The sequence below is a fragment of the Echinops telfairi genome, unplaced genomic scaffold, assembly GCF_000313985.2.
Source record: "Echinops telfairi isolate 266 unplaced genomic scaffold, ASM31398v2 ScPeMD7_60;HRSCAF=208, whole genome shotgun sequence".
Taxonomy (NCBI): Eukaryota; Metazoa; Chordata; class Mammalia; order Afrosoricida; family Tenrecidae; genus Echinops; species Echinops telfairi.
Window position 1 is genome coordinate 35,891,490 of NW_022103958.1, and position 21,686 is coordinate 35,913,175.

Here is a 21,686-nt window from a genome sequence, read left to right on the forward strand (position 1 = left end):
TTTCTTCGCCACATTTGCTTATGCACCCATTTGTCTTCAGTGATCCGTTCGACACCTCGTGATCACACAGGTTGATATGTTGTTCCATGTGGTCTTTGTTGCATCTGAGCTAGACATTCTTTACTAGCTAAATTATTGTTTCGTTTAAAGAAGACTTAAGGGGAAATGTTTAGCTTAAGGTGTGGAATTTACCTCAGAACATTGGCTTCAGAAAATCTGTATTCCATGGGAATTTGAAATTTGGTCTTGAATTTTCAATCTTTGGTCGAAATGTCTCTACAGAATCTTTGAAGAAAGCATCCGGTAACGGGATTAGGGCACCATCCCTCTCTGAAGTCCTGGCAAAGGAAATAGGAAGTAGGTGTTCAAGGAAGCAATAAGTGGCACATTCCATTTCCTCCTCCTGTTTGCTATTTTCCTTCCTCCTCTGTGGCTCCTGGCAAATAGAGATTACTTGCACTGTGGTCGGCCAGTTGCAAGGTTTGAAGACCCCCAGGCACTATACCAAAACCTAGAAGGCAGAACAGAAGCACTAAAGCACAGTAGGCCAACTGACCTCCAAACCAAGACACAAATCTCCTGTTGTGTTTGTGTGTGTGTGCGCGCACACGAGATGTGTGTTTGTGCGGGTTTAACTGGTTACCATTGAGTTGATGTCAATTTATAGTGACCTCATGTGTGTCCATAGTCGAACTGTGCTCCATAAGGCTTCCTGTAGCTGATTTTCTTGGAAGTAGATCTCTAAGCCTTTCTTCTGAGGTACTTTGGGATAGAGTGAATCACCCGCCTTCAGCAGCAGCTGAGTATTTTAATGATTTGTGTGCTCCTATGAAAAGGAGCCTCAGTGGTCTAGTGGGTGATAGATTGGCCTGCTAACCACAAGGTCAGCCGTTGGAACCTGCCCTTGGAGAAAGATAAGGCTGTCTATTCCTGTAAAGTCTTAAAGTCTCAAAACCCCAAAGGGGCTATTCTTTTCTGTCCTATGGGATTACTAGGCATGAGCCAGAATCCGCTCAAGGGCAGCGGGCTCGGTTCTGGGTTTTGTTGTATCTGCAATTCTTTATCTGTGTCTAGCCATTCATTGCCGGCAAGTGCGACACACACATACATCTGTGGTCCCAGCCCCCATCAAGCCCTTTATATGAGAAGTACATATGATAGTCTCTAATAAAAACCGAGCATCAAAACCTTATTACTGTATTATGATGTTGGAGATGTTTTTATGTCACCAGAAGTGTTTATTTATTTTTTATGAGTAGAAATATATATTATATACAAAGTTAAGCCAAAGAGTATTGCTTCTAGAGTTCCAGTTCCTTCCTACACAGGCTTATTCCAAACAAAATGTGTTTCAACAGCAGCAAAAGCGGATGGCTGCAAACAAGTTCTCTTTGTAATGCATTTGTTTTAATCTTGTTAGAGTGCATTGAAGTTCCTATTAAAACTGTGTTTCTCAAGGCAATCTACTGGGCCAATTAAATACAAGGCAGAGAAGTTGGCCCAGAAGCTTATGGCTACTAAAGGTCATCTTGATAGACTTTCTTGAAGCCTGCAGGACAACCATCAGGGCTTATTAGGAAGAAGTTTCAAGAAAATTTCCAACTGCACTGGTGAGAAAATGGCCAGGGAAGTTGCACTAAGGATTGTATTTTGCCCCATCACAATAATGCACCTGCTTATCCTTTAAAGGTAGCAAGAACTGTCTCAGGAGCATTACACTGGGAAACCTTCATCCATCCACCAGGTGCCTGGATCTTTCCCCTTCATACTTCTTCTGTTCCCAAAACTCAAAGAGCATTTGAAAGAAAACACGATTTTAGGCCCTTGACGATGTGAAAATTGCCATTTTAACATGGCATAAATTATAAAGCACATAAATTTTCAGGGAAAACTTAGAGATAAACACTGCCTTTAGAATTATCTGGATCTTGATGGAATACATGCTGAGAAACAATATGATCACATTGTGATTTCTTTTAATAAAAGATTCTATTAATTTATAGCCATACTTTTTTACTTACCCTAATGTGTTTTCTTATTTAGTTCTCATCATAAGCCTAAGATAGAAAGTTATAAATGGTATTATTTCTATTTTGGAATTTTTAAAAAGAAGTTAATCAGTTTATCCAATGTTCCACATCTAGAAAATAGTGGAACCAAAATTCAGACTGATGGTCTCTGATTTGATATTCCATACTCTTTGTGGTATGTATTTGATCATAGGAAAACTGTATCTTTTTGATGTGAAAAAATATGATTTATGTGTGTGAAGTTATTGAAATGACATCTTGTAAAGTCAGTCATCTCAAATTTCTTCTGGTCTAGCCATTATAACTGTAATACCTGAGCAATGCTACAGACTCAGAATCAAGGCATTCCTGAGAGTTTCATTTCAGTCTCCATAGTTTAGAACTATGATACTGAGTCTCGGGGCGAATATGTTCACGCATGTAAGCTGACCTGGTTCTCTGATGATGAGGAGTGATTTGAAGCTGTGTCCAGCGCTGCCCTGAAGGAAAGGCCTGTAGGGCACCGTGTGATACAGAGAGCATCCATGGTGACTGGTGCTGGTGGTGCCCGCTTCCCCGATGGAGACAATATCCTTGACAAGCTTTCATTCAAGCATGAACTTTGAGTTGTTATTTGAATTGATTTCTAGTAATGGGATAAGTTTACAGAATTCCATTTACATCTGCTTATTAATTGCCATTGTAACAAATTACATTCCCTTTCAAATGATTGTCCGGGGTCAGTATGCAACTATGAAATGCTATGAAATTAAGATTTTGTTGGATTCTTATCCTCATTAGAGGAGTGTAAAGCAATGCAGATGACCTCAGAGAAAGTCCTGGGATCAAGACTTGTTCATCGTTGATATACGATTTGGTGAATCAAGCAGGGAAATGTAGCAGAAAAAATAATAAGTGAATTGTGGTCTCAAGTCTAAGCCGACCCGAATATCAGCCGAAGCACCTAATTTTACCACAAAAACTGCATTAAAAATGTGCTGAAAAACTCAGCTTATACATGTGTGTATATGGTATGTCAGAAGCCTTGACAATGATTTTTATTTAACTCTTCTCCCCACAACACCTTGGAGGCCACTCTCTTCTTTCTTCTTCCTCCTTTTTAGAGTTACCTTACAGTTTTTGCTCCAATGTAACTTCTTACCAGGATAACTGTTGTAGTATCACATTCCCCAAGTATTCAGAAGAATTGTACTGTTTTCTTTCTCTGATACGTATACCCATGCAAAGTGGGATGTCCAAGTGTTTGTGAGTGGAACATTCCCATGGTGTAGAAAGATAGTTCATAAAGGTAAGGTCTGTTCATAAGTTGGTGGAAAACTTAAGTAATTAATTATCCTCCCATGATGCCACCACACTGTCATCTGTGAGGTGGTTAGGAACGTGTAGTATATTTTCCTTGTTTGGAGACTGGAAAGTAAGGTATGAGGCTGCCGTCCCACTTAAGCCAGTTGCTGACAAATCCTTGAATCTTGTCTCCTAGCTTAATGTTTCTTTCAATTTTTACTGCCAACCTCTTGAAGTAATTTTTCAATGGGTTGGTAACTGAAGTAAATACCCCAGCAGATTAGTCCCTTGACTTTCAGTAGAATGAAAGTGAATGGACAGAATTTTACCCCCAAGGTATTTAACTCTTTTTTTTTTTTAAGTTGCGTGTCTGAATTGCTCACACAGGTATGTTTTTGTGGGAGGCAGCCTGAGATTTCAGTTCTCTGACCAAAGTCCTCTGCTCCCACATGTTAGTTCCACTTAGTTTTGCCTTCGTTTCGCTCTTCCTGGTTTGACTTCTGAGATGCTCGCTGCTGAGTGGGCTTGATTGTGAAGGAAAGCTGTCTACTTGGACAAGTCAAACTAACGCCTCATGAATTTTTCATAGGTTTTTTTTTTTAACCCTTGTTTTTAACCTTCAGATAAAGACAATCTGTTTGAAAATAGAGGAGCCTTGAGAGATGGGTTTACAGAATGGCCATTATTGCTCAAACGAGCCTTTGGAGGTTGTTTTTACACGAGAGGTAGCAAGGGCCCGATTACAGTCGTGTGTACAGCCAACCTGTTCCAACAGGCTGCTGCTTCCTTTGTACACATTTTAAAGAATAGGTCCTCACGCAAGCATTTCAAACCCAGAAACAAATTTGAAAAAAATTGCTACAACATGTTGACTGATTTCTTGCCAAGTCAGTCACTGAGGTTTTCTTTCTTTCTTTCTTTCCTTTCTTGATCTACTCTTACACAGAGAAAATTAAAGGGAGGAAGAACATGTAACATTTTTTATTAAAAAATTAAAATTCACTCTAGTTCTTGACAGGAACTCTGGTGGCTTTGTTGGGCAAGCCCGAGACTGCTAATCTCAAGGTCTGGGGGGCAAAGCCCCCAGGTGGTCTGAGGGAGAAAGGTGAGGCTTTCTGCTCCTGTAAAGATTTATAGTCTTAGAAACCCTACATCGTGCCACTGGAGGTCTGAATCAACTCAATGGGAGTGGATTTTATCCTTGTAAAACTCTTCCACTCTTAACTGTTTCTTTTCTACTCTTAACCTTCCTCTGGCTTCTGCCTTATCATCTCCTGCCTTTTACTTTCTTTCTCTCCTAAGTACGTTCTGTGAAATACTTTGCTGCTCCAATGTATTCACATTTACTATTGCAACAATGACATATCTTGGAGGAATGGCTTTGTAAAAGTATTATATTTTGATATACAGATTTAAACTGGCAGAAAGGAGAAAAACATTAAAAAACGTATACTTGTCAGCAGTGGAAAGAAAGCTGTTTGTAGCCAGCAGGTGAGCTGGAGAGGAATACAGGGTGTGGTAGAGATAGGAATAAATTAACTGGCAAGCCAAAAACTCTTTTAAAAAAACCAGCTATTTCATACCATAGAAGCATGACGGCTATGAAAAAAGGAGTGCCCCGGGGAGTTCTTTTAGAGTTTGATTTTTTAAAATATGTTTGACATGAAAAATGTTTTAGTACAAATAAAGCAACTGGTATTAAACTTACAGGGAGGGGGGAATTGTGGTTTAGAGTTAGTATGAATAATGCATGATATTTAAAGAAAGAACAGCTCTAAAATGTTCCAGGAGGTCATCCATGGTGTTTGGAATGTTGATTCCCCCCACCCACCCTTATGAAGCATCATTAATTCAGCATCATTTTGTGATTTTTTTTCCCTAACCTGATAAGATGTAGACCAAAGAAATACTATTTGACTTAGATTAGGATATTCTTTCTTCAGATAATTTAGTTTACATATCAAGAAGATCTGTAGAATTATTTAAGCATAAAGCGACCGTCATTTACTGTTTGAAAATAAAAAGAATTTGGCCTAGTTATCTTTTTTAAAAAGCTCATATAGCTCAAAATCAACCTCATGGAAAGGGAAAAACAAGATCAGATGTTTTGAACATTACTCCATAGGAGACCAGCACAATATAGCGTTAGTGGGTGCATTGTAGCAGCACTCCATATGCAATCAGAAGCCAATTGTCACTGGACTGTGTACAAGCACACACTGTGCTCAATGGTCTGATGAGGCATTATGGATAGGATGCAAAGAGACTGTGTAGATTAGACGCTAACAATTTGTTAGACGTGAAAGCAACTTAACATTTACATGGGGCTAGCTGAGCAAGGAGCTCTTCACGTGGCAAGCAGGATGCACTTCAAGGGACCAAGGGCGCAGAAACTTCCAGGTATTTGTGTTCACACACAGAAAGAAAAAGAAAGAAAGAAAAACAGAGAGAGAGAGAGAGAAAGAAAGAAAGAAGGCAAAGCTGTTTTATTGTTTTCTACTGGACAACCTTTAATACCGATGCTTTCTCTACCATCTCTTCATCATTACACTCATCCTTTTAACAGGAAGTAGTTCATGTAAAACAGTGTGGTTATTAGAAATATCAAAAAACGCGTGGAGGGATAGCCTATTAAAATATAGCCTACAGATAGTGCATAACGCTGACTTAAATAAGTAGCTGAAGTCTGAGTGATACTCCATTAAATCACTGGTATTGTGTAATTTATCCACAAGGATGAATGTGGATTCTAGTTACCGCTATGGGGATACAGCCCCATCACTTTCTCTCGGTTCTTCCAGGACAGGGCCGGCAGCGGGGTGCTTGGGCCACAGGAGGGGCTCCCATTGCCCTGCTTGGGAGTGGTCTGGAGTCCACAGCACGCTAAGATGTGGCACTGATCTCTGCTGAACCATGGTCAATCTCCGCCAGGCTTTTAATCCCATGGAAAGTGTGTGGTTGCTTCATCAGATCATCACCAAAGTATATTGGATACGTGTCTAGTGTGCATGGCCCTGTGTTAGGTTCCAGTGGAGCTTAGTCCGAAGAGGTACGGCTCCACTCTCACCGGATGCCGCACTCTAAAGTGTGAGCAGAGATCAGCTGCCCTCTCACACTTCCACACCGAAGACGTTGTCATTGTTTTCCTGTAGTTTTCATGGAATAAAGTTTAGAGGTCTGAGCAGTCAATAATAACTCATCATTCTTTTGGACTCATGCTAATACCCTGCCTTGCCTACCAAGCCAAAAATGTTTTTGTTGTTCTAATATAAAAGCCTCAATGATTTCTCAGTGTACTGAGTGTCAGCCTGGCTTTAAGATATTTTTTCTAGTCTTAAAAAAATGATGTATTACAAGATTTGTAATGGAGTGAACATGCTTGAATTGCACATTTAATTTTTTTAACATCACATTCATGTTTTGCCAGTTTGCCTACCAGCTATCTGTTAACAAAAAGTTCCACGGCAGCACTGCAAGTCTGTGCCCAACTAAGCCTTTTGTTTCTGCAGATGTTTGGGCTTAGAGCTATGTTGTAAAGCTCAGGCGATCCAAGGACCATGTTTGTACTTGTTTGCTGCGATTCCCTGTGCATTGTCTAAACCTGTATGCATTGTTCTCTCTGACAGGTGATAACTACCCCGTACAGTTCATTCCATCAACAATGGCAGCTGCTGCTGCTTCTGGACTCAGCCCTTTACAGCTCCAGGTAAATGCCAGAAGGGAAAAAATGTGGGATACAAGCCAGTGCTTTAGTGGGAAACTGCAAACCAGCTGTATGCTAAATACTGGCCTGAAGGTTAAATAATTTTTTTTAAGCGTGGCCCAGAAGGATTAACACCTTAAGTGCTTATCAGACAGCAAATGAAGAGAAACCTGCCAGTTTCATTACAAAAAGCATTATCACTTATACACATGCATTCTCTGTCAGGTAAGTTCGTGGTTTTACAGTTCTGGGTTATCTGTAGGGTTATGTTAGCTTTTCCCATGTCACTTTTGCATCTCTGTCTTTGTGTAAGGCCAGATTGTTTCTTCGCATAGCATCAGGACAGAGAATGATGCTGTGTGGGTAGACCCTTTCTGGTAGGTCATAGAATAAGTTGTGGTTATTCTCAAGCTGCTTGAGTATGTTTAGTGAAATGTAAATGTGTTCCTTCTAGATAGATGTGTTTTCATTCTTGTTCAAGGTCAAGCCAAGTTCTAGATCAGTGTCCTTTACTCACAAAGCTAAGCATGGCAGGGGTCGGGGGTGGGGGTGGGGGAAGAGGAGGGGATTGTTTGGGGAGGGCATGAATAATCATTAACACCATACTTTCTTCACATGTGAAGTGAGAGATTTGGAATAGGGATAGATGATCTGTACATTCTTCTAGGACTACTTTGTAATAGGAAGTTGACTTTTAAAAACAAATGCATGTTTAACAAATAAAAGCAAAAAGGTAAGATCATTAACATAGTTGTCAACCCCTCAGCATTTAAAAATTTAGAAAATATATATGAAAACGAGCAGCTTGAGTTTCAATAGAGGGGGCAGTTGTTAAAGGGAAGATTTTAGTTCTAAAAATTACTGATGATTATATTTGGGCTTTCTTAAACATATAGAAAATAATGTGTAGCTGACCATTTTTACTTCTTTTCCTTATATGACTTGAACTTAAAAAAAATACAGATAATCTACCAGGAAAAATTTATTTTGAACTTTTTCAAGTGGATCTAAAAATAACTCAGGCTGAAGCACCTGAATGCTGAATTTTGTAACACTTAGAGAAGCTGTGCCCTAAGCCTCACTCAGAAAGCCTGGAGGATGTGGTCCATGATGGATGAGCTGACAAATGTTGCCTTCCAGGGACAGTCGCCCTACCTTGCTTCCAAGCCTTTCCCTTTCCCACGACTAACCCTGGAACTTGCCACAGGCAGTTGGTTCACAATCTAAAGAGAAACCTTACTTAGAGTAAACCTTACCTATTTCTCCTTTTCCATAACTGACCGATACAGTGTCTTCTCACATCGGAGACAGAAATAAGAAGCCAGTACCGTTGTTTGGTCTCACCACAAGGGAGTCTCTGGTTTCCATAAGAGCGTCTGGGTTCTAACCCTCCTGCTTTTCACTCCTTGGTATGGGAAACACCCTAGATTTAGAAAGATGTTTTCTGTTTCATGATCTCTGACAATCTGTTTTGTCTTTTTTGTTTGTTTGTTTTCTGACTGTGCTACTAAACAGAAGGGTCATGTCTCTCACCCACAAATTAACCCAAGGCTCAAGGGCCTAAGTGACCGTTTTGGCAGGAATTTGGACACCTTTGAACATGGTGGTGGCCACTCTTACAACCACAAACAGATTGAGGTATGCATGCTTCTGTTGGTGCTTCATTGGGTGGGGGGTTGGTTTGCTTAGTCAGGATTTCTTCTAAAGGGGCAGACGTTTGACCTAAACCCGACAGTCTAATCTTTCCTCTCCTTGCTCAGGAGATTCTGCTTTGGCTCCTTTTCCTCCAGAGAAAAAGGCAACCCCCAACCAGTGCTCCTAAACTAGACTCTTTATTGCTTTACACTAGGAATGCCTTCAAAATTTCCGTTCTTTCCTTCACTTTTGAAAATTGTTTCTTATGTATAGTGCTATGTATTGTTTTTAACATAAAAACAATATTTATCTCATTGGACTATATAGCAGTCCTATACATTTAATCCTATAAAATACCATTCCACTTTTATAGCCTAGGAAACCGAGGCTCAGAGCAGCCAAATTATTTAACCAAGGTTACAAAATGTTCTGGCATCAGGGATTTTACCCAAGATTCCTGCTCTTCCTAATCAGATTTCCTAACTTGAATTTCTCAGGCTGAAAATATGTGTGGCTGCTAGGGTCTAAGTGGCTACTTTTTGCCTGGTAAGCTTCTTAGTATGCTGTTCAGATTTAGCCTTCCAGTAAAACTCTTTGTTTTTGCTAGATATTCTTTCTTTTGAATACCTTTGAATACGCTGCCTGCTACAAATACCCAATCCTCCTCTCTCCAGTTTCATGCTTAATTCCTCTCCTGTATCATTGGTGTTCCCCTCTGGGGCTATCAGTCCTTGGTGGGCTGCCAGCTAGCTGTTGAATTTTAAAAAAAAAGTGGAGACAGGTTACCGCAGACTGAAATACATTTCAATTTTCTGGGATAGATCTAATAACAAAATCTATTTCTTTGGTTTGGAAAACTCAGCCCAACGGAAGGAAATAGTTCCATCTATCAGTGCTATCTAGTCAGTCCCTATTGGCCGTGGCAGTCTGTACATATCACAATGGCTATGTAACGGGTTACTCTGTAATCCACAGAGGGTCTCAGACATTAGCGCCTCACCGATTTGAACATGCCTTTTGGAATATGACAGAGAGGGTTCCGTTCTAACAAGAAGGACTAGGACAAGATCAAAGGCCACCTTGGACTTAGCCTAAGGAAGAGTCCCAGTGTCTGCCTCGCTCTTTCACTTTCACTTTGATAGGAGAGGTGCACAGGGGGTTTCCACCCAGACATGATCAGACATGTGCTGTTAGCATATTTTTGTCTTCTATACACCCGGAAGAAACTTCTTATCTCAGGCTTTCTTTAGACTGAAGAGAAGGTGCCATGTCTCTTGGCACGCAGAGCAAAGAGCTAAACAGGAGAAGACTGGACATTAGGAACTGATCTCTCTGCTCACCCACTCAGGGCGTATAACTTGAGAGACTGCTAAGCGGTCAGAAGAATGTGACAGCTTTGGGTTGGATTCAAGATTTCCTCTCTTCTTTAACTTTGATTTTCACGGAGGGCTTTCTCCCCATCCATCTTCCCCATCACTTCATTTTTCACAAGGTTAGCTTCTCCCCCACACTACTCCCTGCCATTACCAACCCCTGTCCTATCAAGCCTGTCTCCTTTTGGGTTTCTGGAAGCCCCGAAGCCATTCATGTGAGTGTCAGATCTGTGTGGTGCAGCAGCAGAGCAGACCAAGAAGCATGCCATCTGTCTATGTCTGTCACTTTCATTAGACTGAATAGAACTCAAGCAAACTCACTGCCATCAGGTCAGTGCTGACTCATAGCGACCCCCTGTGGTTTCCAAGGTTGTAACTATTTCCGGGAGTAGAAAGCTCAGTTTTTCTCCTATGAAGCTGCTGGTGGTTTCGAACTGCCGACCACGTGCTGATCGCAGCCCAACAGGTAACTACTACTCCACCAGGGCTCCTAAATCGAGAACACATCAATGCAGGAACCTCAGAGATCTGCAGTTTAAATTGGGGCCAGTTTGAGAATTTTCTGGGGTTTGGTTTAATCTCTGCTCTGTTCTCTTGCTTCCATTTTTACATCTTTTTCTTGCTTGCCAGGAAACCTCTGATCTGTTTGCTCATGTGGCACTTGAGTTCGAAAAGATTGACCTTGTATGAAAGGCAGATTTGCCACACTTTCTGGTATAAGGATAGCATGCTCATTGGGAGATCTAAAATCAGAGTACACCACCATAGTTAAGCTGCTGCATTCTGACTCTTGAGCTAAAGTAAGGGGAAAATGATATAATATTTTTTTTGCTTTATGGTTTTTAATATCTGCTTTCCCTTCTGGCTAGTTTTCTCCCCTCATTTGACAAGCTGAAATGTCGCAGCTCTATCACTGATCACGAGAAACTGTCAATAGTATTATGTCAACTGATTTTCTTTTTAAACAAATTTCCAGGAGGAAAGGCTTATCTCTATCTATCTCTATCTGTCTATCTATCTATCTATCTATCTATCTATCTATCTATCTATCTACCTACCTATCTACCTATCTACCTATCTATCATCTCTTGCACACACACACACACACACACACACACACACACACACACTGCTAAAGTATTCTGAGCTTATCCTTAACCTATTGTTAAAGTTAATTTGCCCTTTAAAGTTTGTCACTTCCAAGATAGATAAGCCTTGGCAAATCTTAACACAGTACAGGGACATGTCTAAACATATTTCTACCAAGACTCTAGTTCATCCATGCACAGGTTTATTCCTAATAAAATCTGGTTGAATGTGTCCCTGCCATCCATGAAAGGATGCAGACAATTTCTCTCAGTAACAGACTTGTCTTGGTCAAATTAGGGTACCTTTAAAAAAAAAAAAAGTCCACTTAAAACAGTGACTTCCATACTTTGGGCCTCTGCTAAAGCACTCCCTCAATGCAAGAACATTTTGTTCTAATGACCTGGCATTCTGTGATGCCCAGCCTATTGACATGGTCACTGAAGACAAAGTGGGTGCATAAATAAATGTGGTGAAAAAGCTGATGGTGCCCAGCTATCAAAAGATATAGCATCTGGGGTCTTAAAGGCTTGAAGGTAAACAAGCAGCCATCTAGCAGAGAAGCAACAAGCCCACATGGAAGAAGCACATCAGCCTGTGCGATCACGAGGTGTCGATGGGATCAGGTAATAGGCACCAGAAGACCCAAAACAAACAAACAAAAACATTGTTGAGAATGAAGGGAGTCAGAGTATAGACCCCAAACCCATCTGTGGACAATAGGACATCCCCTCACAGAAGGGTCACAAGGAAGGGAAGAGTCAAGAGGGCACAGTACAGCACTGATGAAACACACAATATTCCTCTGGTTCTTTGAGGCTTCCTCATCCCCCACTATCAAGAGCCCAGTCCTGCCTTTCAGTTCTGGCTAGACTGGAGCATGTACCCTGGTACAGATGAGAGCTCACAACACATGGAATCCAGGACAGATAACCCCTCAGGAACAGAACTGGGAGTAGCGATATCAGGAGGGTAGGGAGAAGTGAGGGGCGGGGGGGAGGAAGGGGAATGATTGGTGAGTAACTTCCCCCTTCCCAGGGGACAAACAGCAGAAACGTGGGTGAAGGGAGACTTTGATCAGTGTAAGCTATGGAAAAAATAATAATTTATAATTTATCAAGAGGTCGGAAGGGGGAGAGGGAAGGAAGAAACGGAGCTGATGCCAAGGGCTTTAATAGAAAATAAATGTTTAGAAAATGATGATGTACAAATATGCTTGATACAATTGATATATGGAATGTTCTAAGAGCTGTAAGAGCCCCCAAGAAAATGATTTAAAAGATAAATAAATTAAAAAATATATCAAAAACAAAACAACAAAAAGGAAAATGACTTTCAGGTAGGGAGGGCAGCTGATTTTTTGGATTCCAAAGAGGTAGCCTTGATACATTTTCTCAAAGTACAATCCTTATTAGAGAGGAAATGGAAATGGAAAACCACACGGGTGAGTAAAAAGCCACTCTGCTGTGCCCAGCGTTTTTGTCTTGTTATTCCTGCCCTAGCACTGCACTTGCCCATTCAGTGAAGGGAGTCAGGGCTGTCCTTTGAGAACTTTGTTGGGAAACTTTTCCCCCATTCGCCTTGGCGCTATGATCTTACCCCTTTAAACTCTCCCTACTCACCCCCAAACTGAAAGAACACGGACAAGAAACACTGAGTCCCTGCGAATGCCCGAACTGCCGCTTTGACCTGGCGTCCTTCTCAGCGCACAGCGCTCTTTGGGGAAAGGGTCAGCCGGATGGGAAAACTGCCTTCAGAAGTATGTGGTCTGGAGGATGGAAGGGTTATTGAGACACAGTACTTCACATTTTGATAGTTTTAATAAAGGTTTGATGATTTTGTTGCAATACATTTTCACTCACCCTCACAATTTTTATGATGTCTATAAGACCCTGGAAGCCCGCGTTTGTGGAGAGGAAGTATTTTAAATGGAGACCCGCTCCTTATATTGGCATATTCCATTCCTTCTTTAAAATAAGGAAGACACAGAAAAGCCGTTTGGGGTACTTCTATGCAGATCTCAGGCACAGTTTTCTCTGCCTCAGGGGCACAATATTATGAGCAAGATGGCCAAAAGAATGCTATTTTTAGTTGAATAGTTCAGCAGATGGAGGCATGAATCCTCATCTATCTGAAGGCGGAGGGGCCCCAACCATTAATTTAGATCATGTATTTAACCCTGGGAATAATCAGAAACTGTAACTCTGAGGTTACAATGCTTTTGACCTTTAGAGAACAGAGGGAACTTGCTACAGTAAACAATATATTATATGACTACATATTCCAATTCTCTCGCCCAGCATAAATCCCAGGTCCAGTTGCCATTTGCTTTCCTCAGCGATGTTAGCATTGGCCCTTCAAGTAAGTCAGAAAGAATGTTAAAGAAGGGGAGCCAGTATAATGAGGCAGTCATGTAAATATGGCCTTTACATAGCTAAGATGCTATATTGTTTCTGAATAAATATTGTCTCAGGAACTAAGCTCTTAGTGACTTTTTTTTTTAATTAAAAAGTAGTTTCATTGTACTGATTCATTTTGTGGGGTTGATTTCAATAGGATAGATGCTTAAATAATTTTGTTTTGTTTTGTTTTTTAATTGGGAGTAATGCTGCCTCATAATTTTTATTAAACACAATCTCTATACTGTGTGAATTGGTACACCTGTCTCATGCCTTCTTATTAAATGATGTACACTTCTCTTCAACAAATACAGCAGTTAAATATCACACAGCTTAAGAATTTCTAATTAAAATATCTCCACGTGTCAGCATATTGGTAATGCATTATTTTAAAACATTTATTTTGTTTATGAAACAGTGACATATGTTTAGATTGTGAAATATATGAGCCTTAAAAATCACTTTATTGAAGAAAATTAATTCCTACCACACTGTCTCCGTAATGTGTTCACTCACCCAAGTCAGTCACTGGCGGCACTGCCAGTCTTAATGTGGGCTAGGCACACCAGTTTCATCTGCATAACGGTCTTGCAAAAAACCCCACCAAAACCAATAACAGTTATTTTTCTTAGCTCTTCTTACTTTTTTCTTCCACATTAATTCAAACCTGCCTCCCCACCTCCCTAAACACTTTTTGTTGCTTTTATTGAAAAACCAAGTCAAAACAAAGCACTGAAGGATGGGGCTGAGTCTATGTAGTAGGGATTCTGAAAGACCAATCAAGATTAAAAGCAAGCTGGTTAGTTACCTGTTCAAAGTTAGACATGGTAATTTGTTTGTCAGCAGGGAGATATTTGGGTCAGCCTCGAGATAAAGTGACTGTCAGCAGTTATTCCTACAAGAAAGTAATTTCACTCAATGTATTTCTGACAGATTGCTCACTTCTCTGAATCACCAGTGAAAACAAACTTAATATTGTTACAGGCAGAGATTCTGTCTTCATTAGCCCCAGAGAATGATTTTTATCGTGCATTCAAAGCCTCTCAAGGTTTAGTTGGAACATATTTTTAACAGACTAGTTCTTATAATGATAGAATGGGTTAGTCGTCTAACTGGAAAGAATTGTACAGTATATGAAAATTCAGAAATATCCACATAAATACATTTTCACTTTTATTTGATGGGCATTTTACGTAGTTCAGGGGGGAGGTTGGGGCAGGGGATGTAATTAGAGCTGCAAAACACCAGGAAAACCCATCAGCCATAAGTTACTCTTAAATGAAACTATTAAAGTCTTACCAAGTTCGCAAAGATGAAGGAGAACAATTGAAGTCGTTGCAAAGTGAATAGGAACACATATTTTATTTAAATGATTTTGTCAATTTTCAGGCTACAAATGGAAAGTGAAGAAGTGCCTATCAACATTGGAAATGCCGTATTTCTATTTCCGTTCCAGGCTGAATCTTTATTATATTGTATTTGGATGCTCTGCTCAGCTGTAGCTCAGGCCTGTCTACTTGTTTACAATCATAAACATGCCTTTGTGATGTGGGGGAATGGGAGGGTGAATTAGCTTTGCTGGCTAGGGTAGGGAGATGGTGGTGTCCAACAGAGTTGTGAGCTGAATAAAGAGTTGATTAGAGTGCCCTGTTACTGGCTACCCAATGGAGACAGGGGAAAGTAGTGATTGTTTTGAGGATGCCAACCATGGGGTTGTGCTTTGCGGGGGAATTACTTGCTTTTCTTTCAATAGACCTTCAATCGCCCCTCTGACTCTTTACATGAATTTTAAGAATGTGGTGATACATGGGAGGGGCATTTTTAAGTAGAATTAGATGAGTTTCAGGGCAATGGAATGAGCTCTGCTTTGGGAATCAGAACCTTGGGTTAGAGTTTCTTCCATTACTTGCTAGTTATGTTGTCTAATACTCTTCTCAAATTCCCAGCTTTTCAGTTTTTTCCTTGTTAAGAGGCAATAACACTTATTCTCAGGGTTCTTATGGAATGTAAAGGGGAGGCCATGTGGTGGGCGTTCCATAAATGTCAGCGAAGCCACCCCAGAATAGATCAAGGCTTTCTATCATCTCAGTAAACAGAAAGAGAATTCTTCTTTTCTGCTCGTGTGTGTGAGAGAGGATCATCTAATCCACTGGGGTCTGTGTCCCTGCACTCAGAGATTTTATCTCCTTTGTTTACTGCATTCCCAGCATTGCCTTGTACACGCTTGACAAATATTTGTTGAATTAATGAGTTAATTTCATCCTTGGTAGCTGTGTGGGACTTAGCCTTCTTTAAACTTTTTGGTTATGTTCTGTCAAGTGTTCCCAGGGGAAGCATTAATTTATGTGAACAACTTTTCATTTCTAAGTAGACTTCCTAAGGAAAAATTCCAGGTACCAAGCAAATCCTGGTTACAGATAAAGCTGTAGAAAGATCAGAGAAGGATACAAAATATGAAAAGAATTTCTATGATTGTAAAATCTAGCCTGCCATACTCTGAGAAGTGGGGGACCTCTAAACTGATCGCACATAAATGAAAATATTGGGTAAAATGAAATTTGACTTTGTAATTTTGATTTTTTTATTTTCAACTTATTTGGGGGCAAGAGCTAAAATTTGAGAGAATTAATTTTTTACATAAACGCTGAGAGGGATTGTACATACATTATCTGGTTGGTGAGATCTTCTGCTTTGCTCACAGAGATTGTTCAGTTGGAGCCCAGAATCCAGGAATTACAACATCAAGGCAGCCTCTCCCTCCCAATGTAGGACTCTCACCAACAGCCCTTCAGCTCCAGCCCCTCATAATTAACCCCCTCAACAGGGGGCTCCCAGGGTGTGATATGTGCTTAAATAGACCGCTGGGAAGACCAAGGGTTTCTCAAATAATGGCAGGTATTTCTGGTACTTTAAGAAAAAATTGGAGTCTATAAATATTGTTTGGTTAATATTATGTATCAGATATTTGTATGTGTAAGTGTCATAACGATCTAAGCTGACCTTCAGACAGATGATGTAATTTGAAAGCAAAATATCCCAGTGTCTTACGATATACTTCATTCTCATTTTCCAACCATAGAATAAGTTGGCATATGCAAAATTTAGGAAATTTAATTTAAAAAACATAACCAGATGTTTTGACATAGTAGATGACAGAACAGACTGAGCAGGACAGACCTTTATTTTTTACCCTCACGGACATGTTCATTAAAATGGATTGAGCAGCCAAGGGTGAATGGTTTTCCCCAGATAGACTTACTGCAGCAGGAGGGTCAAGTTTCTGGCAAGTGGAACTCGCATGTAGTTATTACCCCTCTGCCTTCTCTGTGTGTCTTGTTGGGAGAAGAGTTTGTATGCTGCCACAGGCCTCTTGTTAGTACAAACCTACTTACATTATCAATTCAAACAAGACGCGTAGCGATTCAAACTTCCCATACTGATTTGGAAATATTTTACTTTATTTTGGCTATTCCAGATTTTTAAAATTAAGATAATAATTAGATTCCCTTACATATCTTCTAAGCTTTTAAGACACTAGCAAAGGATTTTTCTTTTCAATTAAATATACATAACTAAACACTGATTAACCATCTCCTGTATACCCTTTATGGGTACTGCATGAATAATAATGCAAAAAAAAAAAATCTTTGCACACCCCACTCATTCACTCTTCAAACTGATAACAGCAATAGAATCAAATTGAGGAAAAAAAGTAGGTTTATAAATACAAAAGCCTTTATACTGGACAAAGATGTGACTGTCTGTTTCTATGAAGATCTACAACCATAGGCACAGTTGTGCTTTGAGTCTGGAAGGCTCAGGTTTAAATCCTGTAGATTTATAGCCATTTCCTGCGGGGTTAGCTTAGTACTTGCATTTCTGTTTCATGGACTGAAAAGTGGAGGCAGAGGAGCACCACATCCGTTTCCCCAGGCCTCCAGCCTCTTTGTCACTTGGATAAGTAAACATTTGTTAGAATTACTCATTTTTTTTCCAGAAAAAAATCTAGCACCAGACCAGTTGTGATACCTCTGCCAACCTTTGATGCATAAAATTGAAATTAACCTAGACCATGGTCTTTGATACTTTGTCACCAACAGTCCTACAGCTATCGACCTTAACATTATGGACTGAAGCAGTAGCTAAATAACTATAGCTATGTTTGGAAAAAGTGTTGCCTAAAACATATATATATGTATTTAACCATCTCAAACTCTACAAACTACAGGCATACAGTACTCACTTAAAACCAGTTTGAAATACAGCTGCTTTTAATCTAGAAATCCCATTTGGGGAATCTGTATCAAGTATTCACTCTAGTTTACTTGATAATTTAATCTAAAGAAGTCACGGAACATCACATTGGTTCACATTTTTTTTAACTTGCAATTTACTTATTAAATGCCACTGTTGTAATAACATAATACTTGTAGTATCATTAGATTGGTATCAAAACCTATCTTTAAAAGGTTTAGAAAATGATTAGGCTCAGGAAATTTGAAAGAGTTTGTTTGCAAACCCAAACATGACAAATTGAATCATCCAATTATTCAGCAGATATTTATTTAGTGCTTACTATGTTCCCAGCACTGTTCTAAAACAATATCTCTCAACTAGGGCCTGTTGTCCCCTTTGGAAATCGTTTGACCATGTCTGATGCAATTTAGATTTGGGAGGTGTTATCAGTGTCGAAGGACCATGGAGGTTGAAACTCTTACATGTGTTGATGAATATATCCTCTACTATCTTCCTACCCACTTGAACTCAGAAGGGAAGTATTTTTTAAGATACGGTGTATCCAATTACACGGGAGCCCTGGTGGTGCAATGTTTTAAGCGTTCAGCTGCTAATCAAAAAGTCAGCAGTCTGACTCCACCAGCTATACCATTAGGAGAAGGATGGGCCAGTGTGGTTTCATAAAGATTTTCAGCCTTGGAAACTCGATGGGCAATCCTGCTCGGTCCTATAGGATTGCTGTGCACTGGACACAGCTAGATGGCAACGAGGTGTTCAGTTATTTAGCTTTGGTTCTTTGCTTCACTCGATCTTTAACACCAAAACTTGTGTTCCAGTCACTTCTTGTCCTCAAGCTCATCTTCCCCATTGTACTCAGCTCACCACACATTCTGGATTTTAGTAAAGGGAGATTGATATTTTGGATTTAGTAGTATATAAGTCTCTCTTTCACAATGAAGTAAATATGAAATTTGGGAAGCATCTGACAGCTGTTCGTGGCTTTTATAAGATGCAATTTACTTGACCTCATAGGAAGAAAGGAATCTTTTTTTGCCAGAGAACCTGTACTTGATGCGTGAATTGGGTACTACAAAAGAAGCATGAATTTCATTGTAACAACAAACATGATTTGAATATTATTAATATATTCATGTATGCACACATATTACCAATATATACTATTCATAGGATAACTTTTTATAATTTGAAGAGAAATTTCTATTTAACCGTCATAACCCTTGGGCATTATTATGATCCCATTATTTTAGAAGAAGTAATGACGCCCAAATGGGCTAGGTGACTTGGGTCAGACTACGCATCTAGTAACCCTAACAGGACTGTCATGGAGAGTGTAACTGTATTTTGAAATTTATTTCTAGTCCAGGGTGCTAGCTGTCTTCTTTGTTGACTGCTGTGTAGGTAGCATTGTCATTTAGAAGCTTCCTTCCATAAAACGTTCCCTCTTAATGTAAGATTTAAGTGAATTAAAGGTAATTTAATGAAGCTAGAAAAGAGACCAAGTTTCAAAGTTAAGATGACATTTTGAGGATCTCAAAGAGTTTATGCGTTTTTCAGAAACGCCATCTACTTGTCCAGAAAAAACTTCAGACCTAATTTGACAGGGATAGAAAAAACTGTGACCGACACTATGTTATTGTGTGACTTGCCTTTGAGGGCGGGGGTTGTGCCGAAAGTTTGCTCAGTGCCAGAGCCCTCTTGGGGGAGCTACTGGGGCCGTCTTACAAATTCCAGTTTTGATGAGTCTCCTGGAGTCGCGGGAGAGCTGTGCCCTTGCCCATCCCTCATCTGGACAGCCCTCTGAGTGTGGTCAGCAGGTTGCGTGCCAGCAGATGAAGCAGATGTCCGACCATGCTGGAAGGGAGCGGCTGCTGCATCTGGAGCTGGGTATCCCTCTTGACATCTGGCGTGGCTGGGTCGGGACGCCTGCCGCAGGCCAGGAGGCTCTGGGAGCCGTGGGGCAGAGAGCACTGCGTCGTTTCTGCTCTTTAAGCGATTAGTGCACTGAAGCAGCAAGAATGCTGAATTATCGCCTGGCTGCTTTCTTCTCGGGAATCTTGGGACAATAGGAGAGTCAGGAAGGAGCATTTACAGTAAAGTCATGTTCAGAGAGACAAGACTAATTATAGAGTATTAAATGAGCTTTATCTGAATGGTTTAATTTACAAATAGCTCAGGAGAGTTTACGGAACTTTTTGGAATTGTAAACCCAGTAGCTTTAAGAGGCTTTCCTGGTGTAGAGTGGGCAGCATAGAAACCTATTATTTTGGCACTTTTTGTGTGTGCTTGTTTTAAAGCTGGGCCGAGACGCGTTGCAGAAGATAGAGTATCTGTGTAAAACAGAAAGCACGCCAATAACCGTAACTGCTGGGGAACGTTCTCTCGCTGGAGGTAGTTGTGGGACAGGAGGACGTGGAGGGCAGAGACGGCCTGAACCCTGCGCCGGCTCGTCCACATTGTCACGCGAAAACCCGGCTGCCTCTGCTGCCCAGCGCCGAAACCATCTGCTACCCCAGTCTCCTTTCCGATGTGTGTGAGCGAAGCACCCTGGCTGTGGAAATGGGGAGTGCGAAGGGTCTTTTGCGACCAACACTTGTCACATCATGTTGCTTTCCTTCTAAGCACGTTTCGTGAGTGAGGCCTTGCTCAAAGAAGCCTTCGTACAGACAGACGATGGGCCAGTCCTACCTTGGAGAAGAACACTTTGCTGCTCTCCCTTAACCTCTCCTACTCTAAGGGGGTTATATTTAATTAACACTGGTGAGAGGCTGACCTGAGAGCCTGTGGAAAGTGATTGAGCAGCAGTTTCCAAGCTCAGCTCTAGTCAGCTGGGAGAGAAATAATAATAAAAAAAATTAGAAAGTACTATTTTCTGAAATTCTCTTTAATTAAGCTGTATTTCAATGGGCCATTTAATGCTCAAATGGACAAAGGTATTACTTCAGTCATTGAATTGTATCAAACACCTCCTCAGAGGCCCAGCTGAAGAACTCTGTAGGAAAAAATGGTTTAGCCTCACATTCTCAGTGGATGATCACATGATCTGCTTAAGAAGAAAAGCAAATAAATTAAAAATAAGGAGAAACACCATCATGGAACGAAGCGAAGCATGAGCCTCAACCCGTCTCGCTGCGCTGGGATGGCCCTCTGGAGTCTAGGAGTTGCTCCCCCACGTGGAGGAAGAGCGTTCTCTGTGCAGTGCTGCAGCTCCCTGCACAGCTCCTCCTTAGCTCCAAGGGAGGGTTTGCTCCGTGCCCCCTAATGTAGTTACATCGTTTGTTCAGATGTAGTACTACAGACAGAGAGCGGGAGCGAGGGAGAAAGATCAATCTGGGAAGACAGGTGTGGGGTACAGGGTGGTTGAGAGAGTAGAGATCTGGATGTGATTGAGTTGGATGAAAATAATTTCTTCACCTTTTTAGCAGTAGATAGGGGCATTTTAAATTGCAATTTAAAATCTACCTACATCCAATCATACTCTGTCTGATTTTACATCCACCTTGGACCATATTTCTCGATTAAGAAACGCTACCACCAAATACTGCTATAGCTCACTGTGAAACAGGTCAATGAATCTGTGCCACCAAGGGATGATTGGTGGCCTTTGTGGAAATAGCATGCCTACCAGCTACTTCTTGGACGTGTGCGATGGTCTCATGAAACTCCTCCCCAGCTTGTTAGTTGTTTCCTGGAATTGTTTCAGTGACCGGCTCAATCATCTTCTCTGTTGCTCAGACGGTTTCTTCAGCTCTAAACCACCGGCAAATTTAACGAGCATGCCGGGAATAGTCCTTGAGCAGCTGGCTTGAGCTCCTCTTTTCTCGTGTCTGAGCAGTAGTGGGTGGCTTGGAGGTTTCTCAAAGTGATCCTTCTTGGTTCTGCACGATCTCTGAAGTTAAAAAAGCATCATGGCCCTGAGCTA

The 21,686-nt window shown here is 40.7% G+C and overlaps 1 protein-coding gene across 3 annotated transcripts in view; it reads left to right on the forward strand.

The window, feature by feature from the left end:
* Positions 1-21,686, forward strand: part of SOX6 (SRY-box transcription factor 6) — a 655,298-nt gene that overhangs the window by 513,495 nt on the left and 120,117 nt on the right. For 2 of the 3 annotated variants that reach the window (XM_045290981.1, XM_045290982.1), the window contains exon 8: positions 6,941-7,020. In XM_045290981.1, the coding sequence (XP_045146916.1) occupies positions 6,941-7,020 (80 nt within the window). Of the gene's footprint in view, positions 1-6,940; positions 7,021-8,532; positions 8,656-21,686 lie in introns of all 3 variants that reach the window. The other variant, XM_045290980.1, reaches the window with a different exon arrangement.